The 18,409-nt window shown below is 38.5% G+C and overlaps 2 protein-coding genes across 3 annotated transcripts; one reads left to right on the top strand and one right to left on the bottom strand.

The window, feature by feature from the left end:
* Positions 1–183: 183 nt before the first annotated feature.
* LOC147161817 (progestin and adipoQ receptor family member 3-like) lies at positions 184–5,090 on the bottom strand. Of its 2 annotated transcripts, XM_086096360.1 has the most exons (8): positions 4,860–5,090; positions 4,056–4,297; positions 3,808–3,970; positions 2,605–2,760; positions 2,332–2,529; positions 2,175–2,265; positions 1,829–1,907; positions 1,483–1,630 (listed from the first exon to the last, which is right to left on the bottom strand). In XM_086096360.1, the coding sequence occupies exons 2-7, from the start codon at positions 4,229–4,231 to the stop codon at positions 1,861–1,863; spliced, it is 831 nt and encodes a 276-aa protein (XP_085952486.1). In that variant the 5' UTR covers positions 4,232–4,297; positions 4,860–5,090; the 3' UTR covers positions 1,483–1,630; positions 1,829–1,860. The 2 variants fall into 2 exon arrangements, with proteins under 2 accessions (XP_085952485.1, XP_085952486.1); XM_086096359.1 differs by lacking the exon at positions 1,829–1,907 and having other exon boundaries at positions 184–1,630; positions 4,860–5,089.
* A 1,982-nt stretch (positions 5,091–7,072) lies between these two features.
* LOC147161816 (anthrax toxin receptor 2-like) lies at positions 7,073–18,355 on the top strand. Its single transcript, XM_086096358.1, has 17 exons — positions 7,073–7,402; positions 8,178–8,249; positions 8,765–8,836; positions 8,966–9,047; positions 9,368–9,472; positions 10,494–10,562; positions 12,195–12,275; positions 12,355–12,415; positions 12,496–12,591; positions 14,134–14,203; positions 15,568–15,646; positions 15,856–15,951; positions 16,037–16,093; positions 17,055–17,150; positions 17,362–17,538; positions 17,629–17,709; positions 18,227–18,355. Exons 1-17 carry the CDS (start codon positions 7,275–7,277, stop codon positions 18,257–18,259), a joined length of 1,455 nt encoding a protein of 484 aa, XP_085952484.1. The 5' UTR covers positions 7,073–7,274; the 3' UTR covers positions 18,260–18,355.
* Positions 18,356–18,409: the final 54 nt, after the last annotated feature.

Raw genomic sequence — 18,409 nt, 5'->3', positions numbered from 1 at the left:
TCTGACAGTATGTCTTGTTAAACATCAGTAACAAGTGTCAGCATGTAACAGAATTTCATGTAATTATTCAAGTCAGTTACATATTTACATACTGTGTAGCTTTAAATAGGTTTTCATTACTTATTATGTGCACAGTGTATGATGAGTTTTTGGTTGACCAAATCTGGTTATATTGAGTTTACATATGTATATATATATATATATATATATATATATATATATATATATATATATATATAACCAGATTTGATCATGGCTGCAGCCTTACAGGTTTAAATGGCCTTTACGCGATTCTCAATAAGAGCATCAACGCTGCCCTCTATTGTTCAAATTAGAAATAACAAGCTCGAGCACCTTTAGCTGGAATGTTCATTGGCCTCATGGGTATTTTCAAAAGCGAACAAAAAAAAAGTAAATAATGACACTAAGTAACCAACTTCAGTAACTAACATACATTAGTCATTCAAAAGCGATTTTTTTTTTTATCACATTGTCATGCAAAAAACAGTTTGGTGAATGTACTGCATACATTTGTTCTGGTAAAAGGCAAATTAAATCCATACTGTATAACAATGACTGAAGCAAAAATATGAACAATAAATATTTTCAGAATACCTGGATTACTTCACAAACAGATGGCCTAACTATATTTGTCCTGTAAAATAGGAGAAACATAGAGCCAGCTAATCACCCAATTAACAGAAAAACATGCGATCAATCTTCCACAAGTATAGAAAAATAGATATGCATACCATGCATATAGTTTAGTTTTACAAAGAGGCAAATGAACTGATTTGTAAATATGAATGTGGGAACACAGCATCCATTATAATACAGGATATTAGTCCTTGGGTTCGACACCTGTGACTTAGTTCCCCCACAAGCAATGTGGTGTACTGGTCACTATATTGTTTAGTCAAGTAAATATTGTTTTTTAGAGAGAAGTGCATTATGATGATTATTTGTCCATTTCTGTTTGTTGGAAATATAAGATTTTAACAGCATTAAAGGTGATTGTTTAAAATCGTGATGCAACACATGGCATCGGGTACATCCGTCACACTGTCACGTTTCATGCTTCTAAACACAAACTGGGTCATGCTTAATAAATAACATGCTAATGTCCACCCCGACCGGATTCAAATCAACCCCACCGTACTTTTTTTTGAACACTTGAGGCAGCCGTGTGCATTTGTTCAATAAAAAAAAGCTCCTTCTATTTTTACCCCCCAAGAATCCAATGCGCAAATGCATATATACAATATTTCATTCTAAATCAAGCAACAGATAATTACCAGAGAGAGAAAAAACTATACATGTTTCTATATATAAATAGAAACTTCATGCACTAACATTCCTAACTGACTTCCTACTGACACATATTGGTTCTGGTGGACATGCTCGTTAGTAAGCATTGACCAAAAGTAAACAATTTCATGTTGAAAAAAAACAGCGAGTGGTTGTATGTGCATTCTAATGTTGTTTGATCGTTGTCATTGTATCTGTAGCGGGCAGGGCTGGCTGTGGCGGAAACGCATGATGTCGACTGCAGTCTGGTGCCACCAGTAAAGCATGGCAACCACCAGAACGTGCCACACCTGATGACTGGCACCGACGTAGTTCACATGACCTAAGAGACAAAAGGATATGTACTGTAAATACTTTTGATATTAGGGATAAATTGTGGTATCTTTTTTATTTTTAAAAGGAGATGAATAAAATAAAAAATAAAAAATAAAAAATAAAAAATAAAAGTTTATATTACTGTATACATAAATGTTTTAATCTTTAGAATAATGTCAACAAATCATGTTCAAATGAGGTGTACTTATTATATTTGTCCACTTGGGGTCGCCATCCTCAAGTTGTATCAGGGACTGAGTTTGTATGGCGTTCGTAGGCGGAGCCTGGCGTGATGAGTGACATAGTCGTCAGCGAATGAGAGTGAAGAGTTCCGTCTTCATGTTGAGTGACTCAGCGTGATTTGAGGCCATCGGCAGCTTGTTTGGAACGTGCTTATTACATGTTTGCATTCTTATTGTTCAATACAATGATTGAAAGGGACACTGGGGCATTACAATATGTTTATGTACAATGTATTTTTGATTTAAGCAGTGACTTCCAACAAAAGTCCTCTTGCTTAGTGCAGCGGCGAGCGAGTAAAACAGGCTCACCAGGAAAGCAACGCTCCGGCATCTTGGTAATGTAGAACACAAAGGCAGCTGCAGCGATGAGGTACATGACGATCAGGCGAGGCAGGAATGTCTGCACAAGTAACAAAATGCAGCGTTGGAAAAAGTGCTGAGATTCCCATGTAAAAGCTTTCCTCACCTTAACGACGTCACAAGTGAGCCCCCCATTGAGCGCCACCCAGTGGCACGTCGGAACGACCCCGATAATGGCCACGCCGAAGAAGGTGGACACCCGAAAGAAGCGCCATTCAGCGCTCATGTACCGCGGATGGAACTGGGCGCCGAACACCAACAGAATCATAGCCAGCACCAGCACCGAATACACCTGCCGCCAAAACTGGTCAAACGAGACGATAGCAACTGATTAGATCATGAAAGGAAATCAGGGCTGGGGGGAAATCACGGCACATACGGCATTGCAATAGAAGGAGTAAAAGATGCCGGGTATGTAACAGCCTAAGATGCCGACGGAAATGCCCGCGTAGTCCAACGCCAGCCAGCGGCGACTCGTCTTCTCCGATCGGTGGCACAAGAACAGGTGATAGCCCACGGAACACAACATGCACACCTGGAAGGAACACAAATACAAAATGTTTACACTCTAAACACAGTTGGGTCAAAAGTAACCCAATTATGGATCTATGTATGGCTAATACAATTCATACACAGTAGTACACACTTATGGGGGACTAAAAATGCCAAAATAAAAATAAATGAAAGTGAAAATAAAGCAGTGATTTTATTTATTGATTGACTGACATTTAATTATATGTATATATTTTTTTTTTTTAATCTCATTTTTATTTTATTTTATTTTGTGGAGTTATTATTACTTTTATTTATTTATTTATTTATTTTTATTTGTTGTTTTTAATTGCATTTATATTTATTAAAAAAAAAAAAATGTTCATTCGTTTTTATTATCAGTTTTATTTATTTGTTATTTTTTGTCATTTTTGGTCCTCCATACACACTGCTTGGCGAGCAGAAAGGAATAAGACCATGAGATGTCTTCAAGCTTGGAAAAATTGATTGACTCTTTGAAACTGGTCCAAAAAGCAGCAATCAGCAACAAGTGAGTAACCTTGTGAATCACTGCCTTACCCTTAGTCTACATGGCAACCCAACCGGTCGAGGCAGAAAGCCACCCCACATTGAGCCCCAAATCTGTCTCAGGTTTTTCCGATGGAGTTCTTCTTGCCTCGGTTGCCTCAGTTAGTTTCATCGTTTATGAGGAAGGTGGTTCTCGAACCGCCTTGATAAAACTTTTTGTCTGATGGAACCAAAATCACAAAGCTTTACTAACTTTCCACTATTGTCTATCACTGTACAGTTGAGGCCATCGGGTGAACACTAAACAGGTTCGACATGAGCTGTAGACACGTTGAATTGCAAAACCACACCACATTCCAGGTCTTAAAACACAATACAAACCAGTTTCAGACCTGATTGGGAGGAAAGAACTCAATGAGCCTGTTTTAGGAAACGCAAATGACCTGAATTACAATATTGCTACATGGCGCAGAATCGACTCAAAACAGAAATGCAGTACTTTTTGACACAGGTTTCATCCCCTTAACAAATATAAGTTTCGGTAGGTAGGTCTTCATTTTACCTGGTAGCAAAATAGTCCTATGGCGTAGATGACGTAATCCTCACTGCTGGCTCCAGAAGATGGCAGCACCTTCACAGCGTCGTTGACGGCCAGAGAGAAGAAGAGAAGGAAGCCCAACAGGTGGCTCCAGATATTCACAGTCTCATTGGACAGCACGAAAATACTTGTGGAGGAAAAACAAACGGGACAGATGACTAAATTAGCACATAATTATTATTTTTTTTTATAGCGTTCAACATTAGTCTCACCTCTTCAGGCAGAGTTTGGAAGGCAGGTGGGCCCGATAGCCGCCTGTGATAAAAGGGTTCTGTCGCAGGTACATGGGGAGTTGTTCAAAGGTGTACAGTCTTATCGTCTGCGGCGGTAAGCGCAGAGTCCATTCTGGGTACCTGCCCAGCTCCACATAGTGGGTCATCTTCAGCATCTTGATCTTTGCTTCTTCTCCTTCAAACTAAACAAGCTGGAGTGGGGAGGGTACAGGAAATCATACCTGACAAGAGAAAAGACACAATTACAGTACTTGTATTCTGTAGAATGATATCGGTTCTTAGAAATTGAGGTGCATTAAAGAAAGGATGGATGTATTGGATGGAAAGATATTTCACAAATCGCTGTACTAAGATGATAGATAGATAGATAGATAGATAGATAGATAGATAGATAGATAGATAGATAGATAGATAGATAGATAGATAGATAGATAGATAGATAGATAGATAGATAGATAGATGCAAAAAATGGTCACGGTGCTTGCTCAAGGAATGCTGCATCAAGATAAACCTAGTTTATAATCCACCAACATAACATCCTTTGAATGACATTCTGCATTTTACAATCGTGGTCACTGCAGACACTGCCAACATTAAACAAAACACGGACGATTTAACAATGTCACCTCGACTGACATACATATACTCCTTCGATGTATAGTTCTACCCTAAACATGTTAGGAGTAGTTAGAAAATGTACACGCTTCAAACAAGCTGGTTATCGTAATGCTAACATTGACAGGCATTATATAGGACAGCTAAATTGATTGACAACAAACTCACCAGTGACCGCTAGTCCCCGTGCCACAGTCGGTGATCTATTTTCTCAGGCATGATCTCGCCGATGTGTCACGCCGCTCGCGTTACTCCCTCCAAATATTTCATGATTGCTCAGTAGCACGCACAAGGTAACGTCAGCAACGAATGCATAGCCTGTGTTCGTTTTGTACATGTATTCATGGTAAACATTGACACGGCGCTCTACCTCCCCCTGCTGGTCAAGTTGAATTATTTCACCCGCAGTCCATTCATTACAGCATGGGGAAACTAAATGAGAAGAAAACGTCACATTTATGGGCTGTGGCTTCAGCATTTGCCAGTTGATTTCTAAACCAACGTTGAATGAGGAACACCCCACCCTCTTCTGGTTAAAAAAAATAAAAAATAAAAAACATGTTTAATGACAAAAGTCCAAAACAATATCCTTCGTTTGTCTTTTGTGACCTCAGAGTAAAATTGTTTCGTTATAATGTAATTCCTCACCACATAAAATAAAACTTTTTTTCTTTTGTTCTTTTTTTTTTTTTTCACATCTGAAGTCAATTATCACATGAGTTCTTTAAAACTCATAAAATTAACACTACAAAAACTATTTCAACAACTGCCCTATAAAGGACGAAAATCAAACTTAGTAGTAGGCCTAAGACATCACGAGTTGATTACTGGCAAAACATGTGAAATATGTTGATTTGAAATAGTCCTTGATCAAGCTTTTTAAAAACATAAAAAAATTAATCTGGTCTAATACAATACATAACATGTTTTATGGAACCATTTGACGAGAAAATGTAATTTGTGTGCATTCATCCTTGTATGGTGTTCGGGGTCTGTGGGACCCACGTTCCCATACTAAAAACAGGTCTCACAGAACCGAACACCATACGAGGGTGAAGGCGGTTGCCCGTACCAAACGGGGCCTTTAATGCACAAGTTCCACATGCAACTCTGATTAAAAGACAACAAGAAGACTGCTTGTGCTACATTATGGGGCACACTGTAGCCTCTGTAATGTGCACTTTTGGCCTGCAACGTAATGGTTACACCCACAAACAAAAGAGGGATCATGTGAAGCGAAAACAGGCCTCTCCAAGGGGATCCTGAATCAGGCAAAGATTCAATTTCCTGACAAAATGGCATTGGTATGTATTATTTCACGTCATGACTTCATGCTCTCTGAATGCTGATATGTAAAGAGACACTCTCATCATTTATGCTGTATTATAAAAACAATGTGGATTTTTAATAGAGCAGGGACATTTTATGTGTTTTTTAATCCCCCCCCCCCCCCCTTTTTTTTTTTTTTCACTAGAATTGATCACAAAGTAAGATCTGCAAATGAACCACGCATCTCAGGAGATAAAAATTGACGAATGATTTCATACTCAATAAAACAAAACTTTTGTTAGCCTTCTGCAATTCATTTGCAAGAACATTATGTATTTGTTTGTGTTGGAGACATTGCAGTGCAGTGTTTGTTTCGTGTTACTGTAATGTCAATTGTGTTGGCACCTCAAGATCAGATGCAACATTAGTTTTCCACCGATGTGATAAGATAGCATCCATAAAACAGCTGTATTGTATTCCAAACATGTCTGTAATAATGTATGACAAATGTCGTCGTTATATTAAGCACCCCGACAAGTCTTCTGTCATGCTTTGCATATTTCCTGTCCAAGTCATTGGCTATTTATGCTACGAATAGTGCCAACTGTTTTGGCTTTGACAGACACTTATAAGCAACACAGGAAATGTGATGATGCTGATTTCAAAATAAAAGTATGGTAAAGTTTTTTTTTATTCCCCACGTTCGATGTTTTTAGAACAAAACAAGGATGTTTAAATATTCATCATTCTACCATTACGTCCTTATACCAGCATTACAACAATACAAATATCATTCCACACTTGCTTATGACAGAAATTTCAGTACCAGCATGTTCTGCATTGTAAGTTTCACATTAAAATCGATTATGTGTCAAGGTAAAGTAAAGATAAAGACAGGCAGATAACACATCTTGTAGTTAATATAAGGGAACAAAAATAATCTAGTCCATGGTGTACCTAATGTTATGACCAGTGGAGGCTGTCCGTGTGGGAAGAAAGCACAAACGAAATACTTGTTTTATTGTAAAAAAACAAAAAAACAAAAAAAAAACAACAGTGCTGTAATGTAGTAATGTAACCTAGCGGCGCTTTAATTTTGAAATGCACGGAGGGTGGTGCTGTTCGGGTGTGACCGCATGGTTCGGACAACTGTGGATGATAATCTTGATTCTTAAATCTGTGCAGTATGTGAGCTCCAGGATGTGAGGCACTTGAACGCACCGCGCGGCATGATGAAGCCTATAACATGAAGATGAAGGATTCTTAACAAAAAAACAACTCGTCGTGCTTCTGGGAGTAAATCACTGTGTGTGGATGATGGGTTGTTTATGGATGTGCTGCACAATCATTTTTTTAACGGCTTTTTTGGTGAGCTCTACGTTGACGGACGGCGAAGAAGAGTCCTGCAATGGTGCATTTGATGTTTATTTCGTTTTGGACAGGTTAGTGAGATATATGAGCGGGGTAACATGCAGCACAGCTTAACTGTGCACTGACTGCTCGTTGTCCTTGTATGGTTGTGTTTAGTATGCTTGTTCCCACAGCGCCACTGCAATTTCACCTTAACATACTCCTTACCCTTAACTTGAACTTGTGGGGGAAAGTGACTCAAACAATGTTGTTTTTTTTATGCTGTATTAATATGCACATAGCTATGTAATGGTGCACGTGTGTAAAAAAAATAAAAAATAATAGAATGCTACATCAAGGTGAACTATTGGTCAGCACCTGACTGTTTCATTGTCCAGATGAGGTTCTGGGTTCGAATCTAAGCTCCTTTGTGGTTGTTGTTGTTGTTGAAGACTTTAAACTGCCACCTCGTCCGTGATGTAATGACAGCAAGCACTGTAGAAAATGGATGGATGCCAAAATACTAATATTGATTGTGAATTTACTTCCAGTTTTGATTGACATCTATGTCAGGGGTGTCAAACAAATTTTTGTCACATTGTAGTTACAGTTTCCCTCGGAGGGCAGTTATGACTGTGAAGCTATATTAATGTTTAAGCACTGCCTAATATTATTACATGTGCAGTAGTACACAACAACGTAATGGATACCTGTTCTCTATGTTATACTCATTTAAAGACATGTTTATTATAGTGGCCTCTTTAGTATGTCGAAGCTCTTATTTTGCCACATTATGCGTCAGAACGTTATTTAGGATGATTTTTTTTAGACTTTGCATTCATGTGTTGTTGTTGATTATGTTTGCAGGTCAGGCAGTGTGTCCGGACACTGGCATGAGATCTTTGGATTTGTGGAGCAGCTCACCAAAAAGTTTGTCAGGTGAATGATGGGACCTTTTTTTTTTTTTTAAATCACCTTTCTTGTTATTTTACTCCAAAGTCCTCTTCCACATCCTCTAGAAACATTATCAAAACAAAGCAAGGGAGCGCTTTTATTGTAGGTTTTAAAAAGTGCAACACAAAAAAAAAAGTAGGGCAACCTATTTGGGGAAGCTGACATCTTAAACGAGGCTCCAAACCTCTTCTGGTTAATGGTGGAGACGGTGTGTGTGTGTGTGTGATATCTTTAGGTTTAATAGCAGGTTACTAAATATAGATTCATAACACTCAGCCAGATGTGGAGGTGGTATTGGCTTCAGTAGAGAGTCAGGACAGACACTGGGAGTGCTGTTGGCAAGGCTGCAGGCTTCTTATTATTGTGAGTTTGACTTCAGAGAAAAGTTCCTTCCTCATTTTGTTTCCACAGTCCGAAGCAGAGAATTTATTAGGTTATTGTAACTCTTTTTTTCTTCTTCCTAATAATGAATAATGTTGTATTGTATGCATGTGTTTCAGTCCCAGGATGAGAGTGTCCTACATTGTCTTTTCAGCACAGGCGGTTGTAATCCTGCCATTAACTGGAGACAGGTACTTCCTCCTCCTCTTCTTCTAAAAGTGGAAAAGCACAGAAAACCACATCACACAGAAAGCAGCCTCTTATCAGTGTTGTTTGTATTTCAACCTGTGCTGTCCACAATGTGGTTTCTGGATTCCCAGGTCCAAGATTGATGAAGGTCTGACGAAACTGAGCCAAATCAACCCAGCTGGTGAAACTTACATGCACGAAGGCTTGAAAGCAGTATGTATACGCAATCATAGATTTTTTAGCAAGGAATTGAATTGGTTGCATTAATAACTAAAAAATATAAATACTAGAGGGCGTATTGTAGCACAGATCTGCACTAATTGATCCCAATGCAAGTTGACTGTAACAGTGCAGAGTGAAAAAAATTCATTTTCGTTTGAATTTCATAAACCCAAATGGAGCATTCATTGATTTTTCACTCATTAGCTCACAAAAGATAATATTGTATCACCCGTAAAAAAAAAAGATAACAAATAAAAGATTCATGTGTTAGTTTGACGCACATGCAGTTACATTAGAGTTTCACTCATCAGGTGTCGGAGCAGATGAAGACACAAACGGCGCCGTCTCGCAGCATCATCATCGTCCTGACTGATGGCAAACTGGAGGTTTACCCTTTTGAGCTGAGTGTGCAGGAGGTGACAAACACACTCGGTTATAGTTTGCAGTTGTGTGTAACTCCAAAAAGCAGTTGGGTCAAAAATAACCCAAATTGGGTGAAAAAGGGACCAGTTCAACTTTTTTGGGGTTATTTAATTAACCTAAAAAGGGGTCAAATGAATAACCCACAAAACAACCAAAAAATGGTGTTGCTTTGTGGGCTATTCATTTAATTGTACTCAACTTTTTGGGTTAAATAACAAAAGAAGTTGGGTCAGTTCATTTTTGACCAAATTCTATTGGGTTAATCAATTAACCCCAAAAGTTGGGCCAAATGAATAAACCACAAAACAACCCCAAACAATAGCTTGCTTTGTGGATTCATTTAATTTAATAACTCAAAAAGTTAGTTCGATCCATTTTTGACCCAATTTGGGTTATTCTTGACCCAATCATTGTGTTTAATAGAGGTAGAGTATTAAACCCAGATATTAGGGATAATGAGAATCTAACCCTACCTGGTACTCAACCACCTTTGTGTGGCGGTTTTGCCATTCATTTCAATTTTAAGAAAAAATGCTATATTTGGATACATACAGAGGTCTTTGTTTAAAATGATATATCATTGCTTTTTTGAGAGAGTTTATGTATCAAAAGTAGTAGTGGTATCGGTACTTGGTATCGGTGTTGTGACTACTCAAGAGTTGAATATTTATTGGTTTGGGGGGCAGAGGGGGGATTTAAAAACCCTACCAGATGCACAGTGTATTTACAAGCAAAATAATTACCATACTGGTAATTAGGTACCTCTGACATTGCAATCTCAATGATCTTTTTAAGGCAAGTGTACCTAATGAAGTGGCTCACAGCCGAAGCAGCTTACCGATGACAACAACACAATTAATCATATTCATAGACTCCGATTTAAAAAAGCCTTTCACTACCACTGTGTACTGTATGTTATTTTCAAATCATTTAATTCCTAGCATATTGTTCGTCTTGTCGTCCCTGTTTTCGTTTTGTACTTGGTCACACTTTTTGCCTGTGTTGCCCCTGCAGGCAGACAAAGCCCGAGGTTTTGGAGCCCGAGTTTACTGTGTCGGCGTCATGGACTTTGACCACAAGCAGGTGGGAGCTCTGTGATGTTTGCGCTCTGTCACACTGAGGGGTTTATTTGTCTCTCAGTGTGTGTGCGTGTGTGTGTGTGTGTGTGTGTGTGTGTCAGCGTTTTAGCCTTGTCGGTTGAGGTCCCGCTACAAGATCAATATAAAACGGAGGAGAAGGCTTTTAAGCGTTTTTTTTTTGTGAAAATACTCTGTTAGGCAACACGTTTTGACTGAGATTGTTTGTGTGCCAATGGCTACATAGATGAAAGGATCAAGTTGAATACGCTGTCCTAAGGTTCAACGGAGCGCTTCAGTTGTCAAAGCAAACACTTTTGATTTTCAATCCGGAATACTTTTCTAGAGATGCCAAATGTCAGGATTTGTAGGAGGAACCTGATTTATAGATCCTTGTAATATCAAAATAACGACTATTATTTGCATGCAGCTCCATGTGTTCACCCACCACACTCTAAAAACAGTTGGGTCAAAAACAACCCAACTATGGGTCAAAAATGGACCAATCCTCTATTTGGGTCCATTTGACCCAACTTTCTGGGTTGTTTTATACAAAATGACCCATTTTTGGACTCAAAGTTGGGTCAAATTAACCCATGAAGTGGACCGGTCCATTTTTTATCCATACTTGAGTTACTTCTGACCCAACTGTTTTTAAAGTGCACGGATGCAAGAAGGTGTACGGTTCGAATTACAGTAGTATATTTGACTTACAAGTGACCCAATTTATGAGTTTATGGTGACACACGGTTTTGCGCTACTATTTTTTGTCGTAATTTGATTTAAAGTGCTCAATTCTTCTTCTTCCAAAAAAAAAAAGAAGAGGCCATGTGCTTTTGCCAAGCTGTTCATTGCCATTCCTAATAACAACTGAATTACTCATTGTGTTTTTGACCAAACCATCTTACAAAAGTCCATTAGCTTAATGCTAACGCACAATGCAAGACGCCATTCCATGTGCGAACAAAACTGACATCGATGTTGTGGTAGATTTAAGAAATGGATATTTGAACACAAACAGTGCAGGAACACACGCAACATTACTCACAGGCATATATTATTTATCTTCTGTGGAAAATGACTAATGATATTGCAGCGATGAGTGACTCGGTAGTGAAACACTTCTTTGTTGGATTATCCATCCACCATTCGTACCGCTTATTTTTGTTGACACTGCCCCCTGGTGGTCAAGTTATGCACACCAGAAAGCATCAAGTCAAATCATGATGTTACTGTTTTTTAATTGGATTTTTTTTTTAATGATTGCAGCCTATAATTTGTTTTCATACATACAGTATTTATTTACTGTATTTATGACTTTATAACTGTCTACTGTCCTGTCCTATGATGAGTGACATCTTCTGTAGTGAACATTTCCATGTGTTGTCCAACACGGACTGATCACCCGGAGTGCTTTGTGGCTTTAGAGGAGGAAGTCATTAGAGCGCTCTAATTAAATAAAGCCCGACGAGCTTCCTGTCAAGCAGGAGATGAAAGCATCTCAAGTCGCTTTCCTCCTTAAATGCTGCTGTAGATAACAAAGCAGCCAGTGAATGAACTGCTGAAATGTAAACAGCCATACATTCGGAGTAAAAACACTTATACCATAAGTTGCGGATTGTTTGTGTTTGTTCTGCAGCTTGCCGAAATAGCAGACGGTGCCCAGCAGGTCTTCCCAGTGTTGTCGGGCTTTCACGCTCTCAAAGACGTCGTCAGCTCGGTGAGCTTTGATCACAAACTGTTTCATGTGCGGCGCGGTGAGGGCAATATGTATCTTGAGAACTGTTTCTCCACTTAAGATTCTGAAGCAGTCCTGCTCGCAAATCTTCACGATCGAACCGTCAAGCGTTTGCGTCAATGGTATGTGAAATAAACGCGGTACATGCGAGCGCATTCCTTGTTGCAGCGTCACATTTCAATAGTATGCGTTTGTCTTGCAGAATCGTTCAATGTGGTGTTGAGAGGAAGTGGCTTCAGTGGATCAAAGAGGACAGACAACGTTCAATGCTTCCTCACTGTCGGTCAAGACACGTACAGTGAGTCAAATAGAATTTTAAGGAGACTTTGAAACAGTTCCTGAGTGGTCAGCAGTATATACTTTTTTCCAAACCCTATAGCCTACTGACTATTTAAAAAAAAAAAAAGTGATTTAGTAGTCATTTAATTGAACAAAAAAACGAGAAGGCAAACAAGATACTTGAGTATGCAAAAGTAGTAAATAAACAGAAGTCCAAAACAACAAGCGTCAAACTCTATGAAAACTAGACATGGCCAGGTACTTGGGTTAAGACAACAACTGCAAGATGAGACAAGGACTTGTCATGGACAATGCACTGACCAAAGGAGGGAACTTATGCTGCATTCAAGGAAGGTGGGAAGTCGGAAATATCAACAACAAAGATGGCCCATTCCGATAAATCGTTTGTTTTTCGGGTTAACGCAGTCACTACAAATCACGTTGGGTTACGCCAAGTTACTTTTTTCAAATAACTAAAATAATCTTATAATAAATAAATAGATAAATATGTTTATGATCGTGTCAATTATGTTTTGCCATTCGCAGTCTTTGTCTGTACGGGGTTCGCCATTGTCAAGTGAAGTCGGGGTCCTTTTTACCCCCACCCCGATTTCGCAACTTGTATTTCCAAGTTCAAAGGGCCGTTCTTGTGCATACTGCCTGGTATGAAGTCGGAAAGGTTCGACTTCGACTTCCCACCTTCCTCGAATGCAGCACAACTGCACACAAACTGACGGGACAACGAGAGGCACCTGGATGACAAGCACAGGTGGCCGTAATAAAAAAACGAGGAGACAGACAAAAACAACAGAAAAACCTAACCAAAACCAAAATCAACAGACCATGACAGCATTACCCAAAACCACCATTGGCTAGTTAATTAATGTTTATGTTATTTTGACACTTGCAATTCAAAAGTTAATATATTCAAATTCAATAAATATCCCCTTTTATTATTAAATTGTGAGTGTGGATAAGAATGTACTGATCGATTTGGTATGATGTCATCCTATTTAAAAAGCTGATCTCGATCTAGTGTCTCACCTCACGCTAAAACAAACACAAGCCAGATCAGCGTTTACTCTTACTGTTACCGATACAGGTTCTCATGCAGCCTCCTGAAATACAATCACACCACCATCATCATCTCTAAAATGGATATTACGTGCCGAGCTGTGTGCTGCGAAGGAGAGTCAAACAGTAGCTGCTTTTTAATCGACTGAAGCCAGAGAACAGAGGAGGCATTATGAGACCGGAGGCAAAAAGGGAGGGAGGATATGACTCTCTTTTATAAGATGGATGGAGAATAGTTGACTAGTTCACGAAAAGAGGACACGACACCACATGACTGGATTATAATTCTCTTCTTCCTGTTTACTTCCTTTTATTATCGCAATAATCGCACAAAAAAATTGAAATTGCAAACGCCTCACAGAATCCAAATGAATGAACACTGCAATGGCTGGTCAGGTCGTCACATGACTTGACTGTCAGAATATGAAAAGCAAAAAAAAAAAAAAGTGTTTGAAGTGACATCGCCTTGGTTGTTTCTTCTTCATAGGCCAGAAGGCGACCCCTGTTAGTGAAGGTCATCTGCTGTGTCCTGCCCCTGTGCTGCACGAGGTCGGACAGTAAGTAACGAGCAGTCTGTAAACATCACTACACGCATGAATATATGTTATCAACTCGCGTGAACTTATCGCATCAATGTATTATGTTGATTTAAACATTTGAAAACAAGGAATTTGCTGTAGGTCTGGACATAAATATGAGCGATATCGGAATAATGGTAGCAGTCACGAAAAGAACTACTGCCACCTAGAGGCTTGGCATGCTTGTAAATGCGCTTAAAAACACGTTTAACACTTGCGTTTAACAAATGAGGCAGCGTGGGTGTACATTTTTCCTACACAATAATTATTCAGTTTTCAAAATACCCGGGTACGTGTAGCAAGGCCTAAGAGGATGCCAAAAAGTCTGTGAATATGCAAATTTGCAAAGACTGAACTGTGATTATGTAAGCACACTTTGGAGGCCCAATTATTTTTAGAAAAAAAAAAGTCAATCTTCTATAATGTCTCCCTTTTGGGTAAAAACTAAAGTAATAAAAGGGTTTCACCCACGGAAAAGAAATACAAAGTCCAAGTAGTGCTCTTGAAATTACAGTCATGCATAATCCACTTTTTTTTCTCTAGCCAAGAGTGAGTTTGGAGCACTGGCTCTTTTTATGACATGACCTCATCTGCATTTATGACAGTATATTTGTTTAGGACACAGTTCAGACCCGTATAGTAAAAATATGCATAAATAATATAGATAAATAAATGCAATTGTGTTTTAATACCTAGTGAACTTTTACAGTGTTTAAAGCTGCAATATGGAACTTTTTTTTTCTAAAAACATATTTTTTACAGTAGCCTTTTTATTTGACCATTTATGACTGAACTGTCTTCTAATTAGTAGATTAACACTTTAGCTGTTCACAATGGGTACTCCTGCAAGCCTCTGGCAAATAGTTTTTAGACTGGATTCGGGTTCGATTTTCCTGCGCCCTGTCTGCGGATGTGATGTAATGTGTGTATGGGAAGAAGTGTATGTGCAGTTTCATTTTTCGTCAGCAGGTGGCAGTAGCAATTCGAAATTGAATAATCTACGTTGAGTAGCTTTAAACTAAAACGATTTACAATCATTTTTGAGTAGTTCTACAGTTCACACATACTAGCTGTGCTCTTTCTAGGCTAACTCCATATTTCTCACTTTATCGCCAAACAAGAAAATCTGCTCCAAATATAATGAGAGGTTAACAATGGAAATTATTTCCTTTCCCCAAAAGCTAATAGTGTAGCAAGGTCACAAGTCTGGCAAGGTCACTAACATGCACGGCATTAATAATATGTTCTTTCATTGTGTGGCAAACGATTGAACAAACAGTAGCTTATGGGACTGGAACTGTTTGCTTGTGTTTATTGTGTATCATTTCCTGATATTTTTGCAGAGCAGTTGAGGTGCTGGTCAGTTTGAACAATGGGCAGTCGTACATATCTGCTCCCATCACCATCCAGGCCACAAACTGTGTGAGCATCTGTCTTACTGTACATAGAAAGAAAACACACACTATCAATCAGCCTGTTTGCGAATCAAAAAACAACTATAGTTAACATGTACATTATAGTAATATGTGTGCATTTAAATAAATGCATTACATATCATTGTAATTTGTCATTTTAAACTCGGCTTTCTTAATAACTAAGGCAATAACATCGTTTTGGTGTATATGTCACAGTCAAATGGGAGTTGGGTGTTCTGGCTGCTGCTGGCTCTTTTGCTGTTGCTGCTTTTGGGTCTACTTTGGTGGTTCTGGCCTCTGTGTTGCACTGTGGTGAGTGTGTAAGCATATTTGGAAGCACTAAACATGAACTCAATAAACCACATTGGAAGTTGACTGTTGATTTTTCTCCCTGCAGGTGATTAGAGCTCCGCCACCATCTCGCTCTCCTCCTCCTCCTCCCCCTCCTATACTTGTGAGTAGACGGGAAGAATAGAAAGATACAATAGAATAAAACATAGGCAATTAACAACAATAGATGAATTGTGCGTAAATGATCATTAGCGAGTATAGTTAATATAATATTATAAGGCCTTTTTGGGGGCAAATGGCTCTTGCGATGAAAGAAACCAGAGCCCTTGATAGAGAGAGTTTGGCCAACAGGGTAACAAATGGACGCCGTCATGTGACTAGCAGTTGACCAATCACAGCGTAGTACTCTACGCCATCTTGGCCAAACTCTCTCTATCAACGGCTCGAAAGGAAACAGTGCAACATTGGCATCTACTGACTAATACTGGTACTGCAAGTGTAGCATTCAAAGTTGCTCATTGGCAGTCAAATACCGGTAGTTTTATAATGTAAACATTTGTATCGTTATCTTATTTAAATGTAATTTATATTAAAAAGACAAAATTTTAATAAGACTAGAATACAGATACAGTATAAGTATTATGTAAGATATATGAATGATACCTACTATCATCACTGACAGGATATAAATACTACTTAAATTGTTGTATAAGCAGTTAGTTTAACATAGTAAAATACAGTTGTATCATATTGTGAAAAATCCAAATTATTTCAGTCGTTCAATTCAAGTGATTCTGTAGAAGTGTACATTCACTACACACATGGTGAAATAGTACATTTTATTTTTATTGATTACAAAAAAGAACACCTTCAATCTTATGATACAGGCATAATATATAAGTAACTATCAAAATAAAATACAGTAATATAGAAATTACTTTAAAAATAGGGTTCTGAAAAATATTTAATGTAAGTGCAAAATATGAAATGCAGTAATCAAACTACTGAAATACATTAAATGAATTCATTGGGATATACTAAAAGAGCATTTTTAATGTATAATAAAAAAAAAAAACACTGTGACCATTTCATCTTTGGTCCTTTCTACTGCTTTGATTGTTTAGGAGCAAGAAGAAGACTTGTTCCCCAAACACAAGTGGCCCACAGTGGATGCGTCATATTATGGAGGGAGAGGACCTGGTGGAATGAAACGCATGGAGGTGATTCTCAAATGTGTTAGAAATATGAATACAGTTATAGCATTAGTCATTCCCGTTCTATCATTTTGTCTAGTAAGCTTTACCTGATATTGTACTGATCTTGTTGTCAATTGAGTTGTACAGTCATTCATGGTGGCAAAAACCTGGCATTTAAACAGGGGGTGTGTAGACTTTTACATCCACTTTATGCAACGGTGTGTATGCATTGTAGGTCCGCTGGGGGCAGAAGGGCTGCACAGAGGAAGGCTCAAGGCTGGAGAAAGCCAAGAACGCGGTGGTCACCATGCCGGATGATGTGGAGGAGGACATGATCATACCTCGACCACCGCCGAGGCTTCCGCCCGTTTACAATTCCCTACCAGAGCCCAAATGGTACACGCCCATCAAGGTGAGACATGCAGTCATCGTTATACATGATTTCGATAAACTAAGAATCCATGTAATTGATGTGTTGTTGTTTTTTTTATGTGAACCTGAGGGGCGTTTTGATGCATTGGTGGCATTGTTGAGAAGGCAGTACGACAGAGTGGCAATCATGAGGCCAACGGCGCACGACAAGGTAAGACATTTGCATTGATTTGATTGTAAATTATCTTCACATTTAATTGGATATAAATTCATATATGTGATTGTGCAGGTTATCGCATCAATTTGATTACAAGTTGTGTTTATCTTTTTGCACTCGAAAAACAGTCAAAAATAACCTAACTATGAGTCATAAATGGACCGATCCTCTACTTGGGTCGATTTGACCCAACTTTGAGTCAGGAAATGGGTCTTTCAGCGTAAAACAACTCATGAATATTGGTCAGATCCTCTACTTGGGTCCAAAGATTGGGTCATTTTATATAAAACAACCCAGAAAGTGGATCGGTCCATTTTTTATCTATAATTGGGTTATTATTGAACCACCTCTTTTTAGTGTTTGTGAAATTCTAAATTAAAGTATAGCTATTTAAGAAGCACCAAAATTAGTACGTTTCAGCGTTTCTTTTTTTTGTTCTAAAGATTTTTTTATTTATTTTTTTCTGTGGTGTTTTCAAAGCTTTTCCATTTTTTTTCTCACCTGTCCACAGGGCCGCTGCGTCAACTTCACTAGAGTTCACTGAGACTGAAACAACAGCATTACTAGTTTAGACCAAAGACACCCGCCACGTCATATTGTGTGACAAAATGTAAATAATTATTAAATTTCTTTACTTTTATTCCTGGTGTCATTTCTCTCACAAATACTTCCAATGTTTCTTTGCAAAACAAAA

The sequence above is a fragment of the Leptonotus elevatus genome, chromosome 15 (assembly GCF_054856555.1).
Source record: "Leptonotus elevatus isolate MCC_2025b chromosome 15, RoL_Lele_1.0, whole genome shotgun sequence".
Lineage (NCBI taxonomy): Eukaryota > Metazoa > Chordata > Actinopteri > Syngnathiformes > Syngnathidae > Leptonotus > Leptonotus elevatus.
The sequence above is the reverse complement of the archived record's forward strand: the minus strand, read 5'-3'. Positions and strand labels throughout refer to the sequence as shown.

Bases quoted from the DNA above. Each gene is read 5' to 3' on its own strand.
- LOC147161817 (XM_086096359.1), bottom strand. From the start codon at position 4,231: ATGCTGAAGATGACCCACTATGTGGAGCTGGGCAGGTACCCAGAATGG. The intron at 2,761-3,807 runs GTAAAATGAAGA...TGTTCCTTCCAG, and splicing joins TAGGACTATTTTGCTACCAG to GTGTGCATGTTGTGTTCCGT. The intron at 2,266-2,331 runs GTGAGGAAAGCT...TTACTTGTGCAG, and splicing joins TCACTTGTGACGTCGTTAAG to ACATTCCTGCCTCGCCTGAT.
- LOC147161816 (XM_086096358.1), top strand. From the start codon at position 7,275: ATGATGGGTTGTTTATGGATGTGCTGCACAATCATTTTTTTAACGGCT. The intron at 9,473-10,493 runs GTGACAAACACA...TTGCCCCTGCAG, and splicing joins TTGAGCTGAGTGTGCAGGAG to GCAGACAAAGCCCGAGGTTT. The intron at 12,416-12,495 runs GTATGTGAAATA...TTTGTCTTGCAG, and splicing joins GTCAAGCGTTTGCGTCAATG to AATCGTTCAATGTGGTGTTG.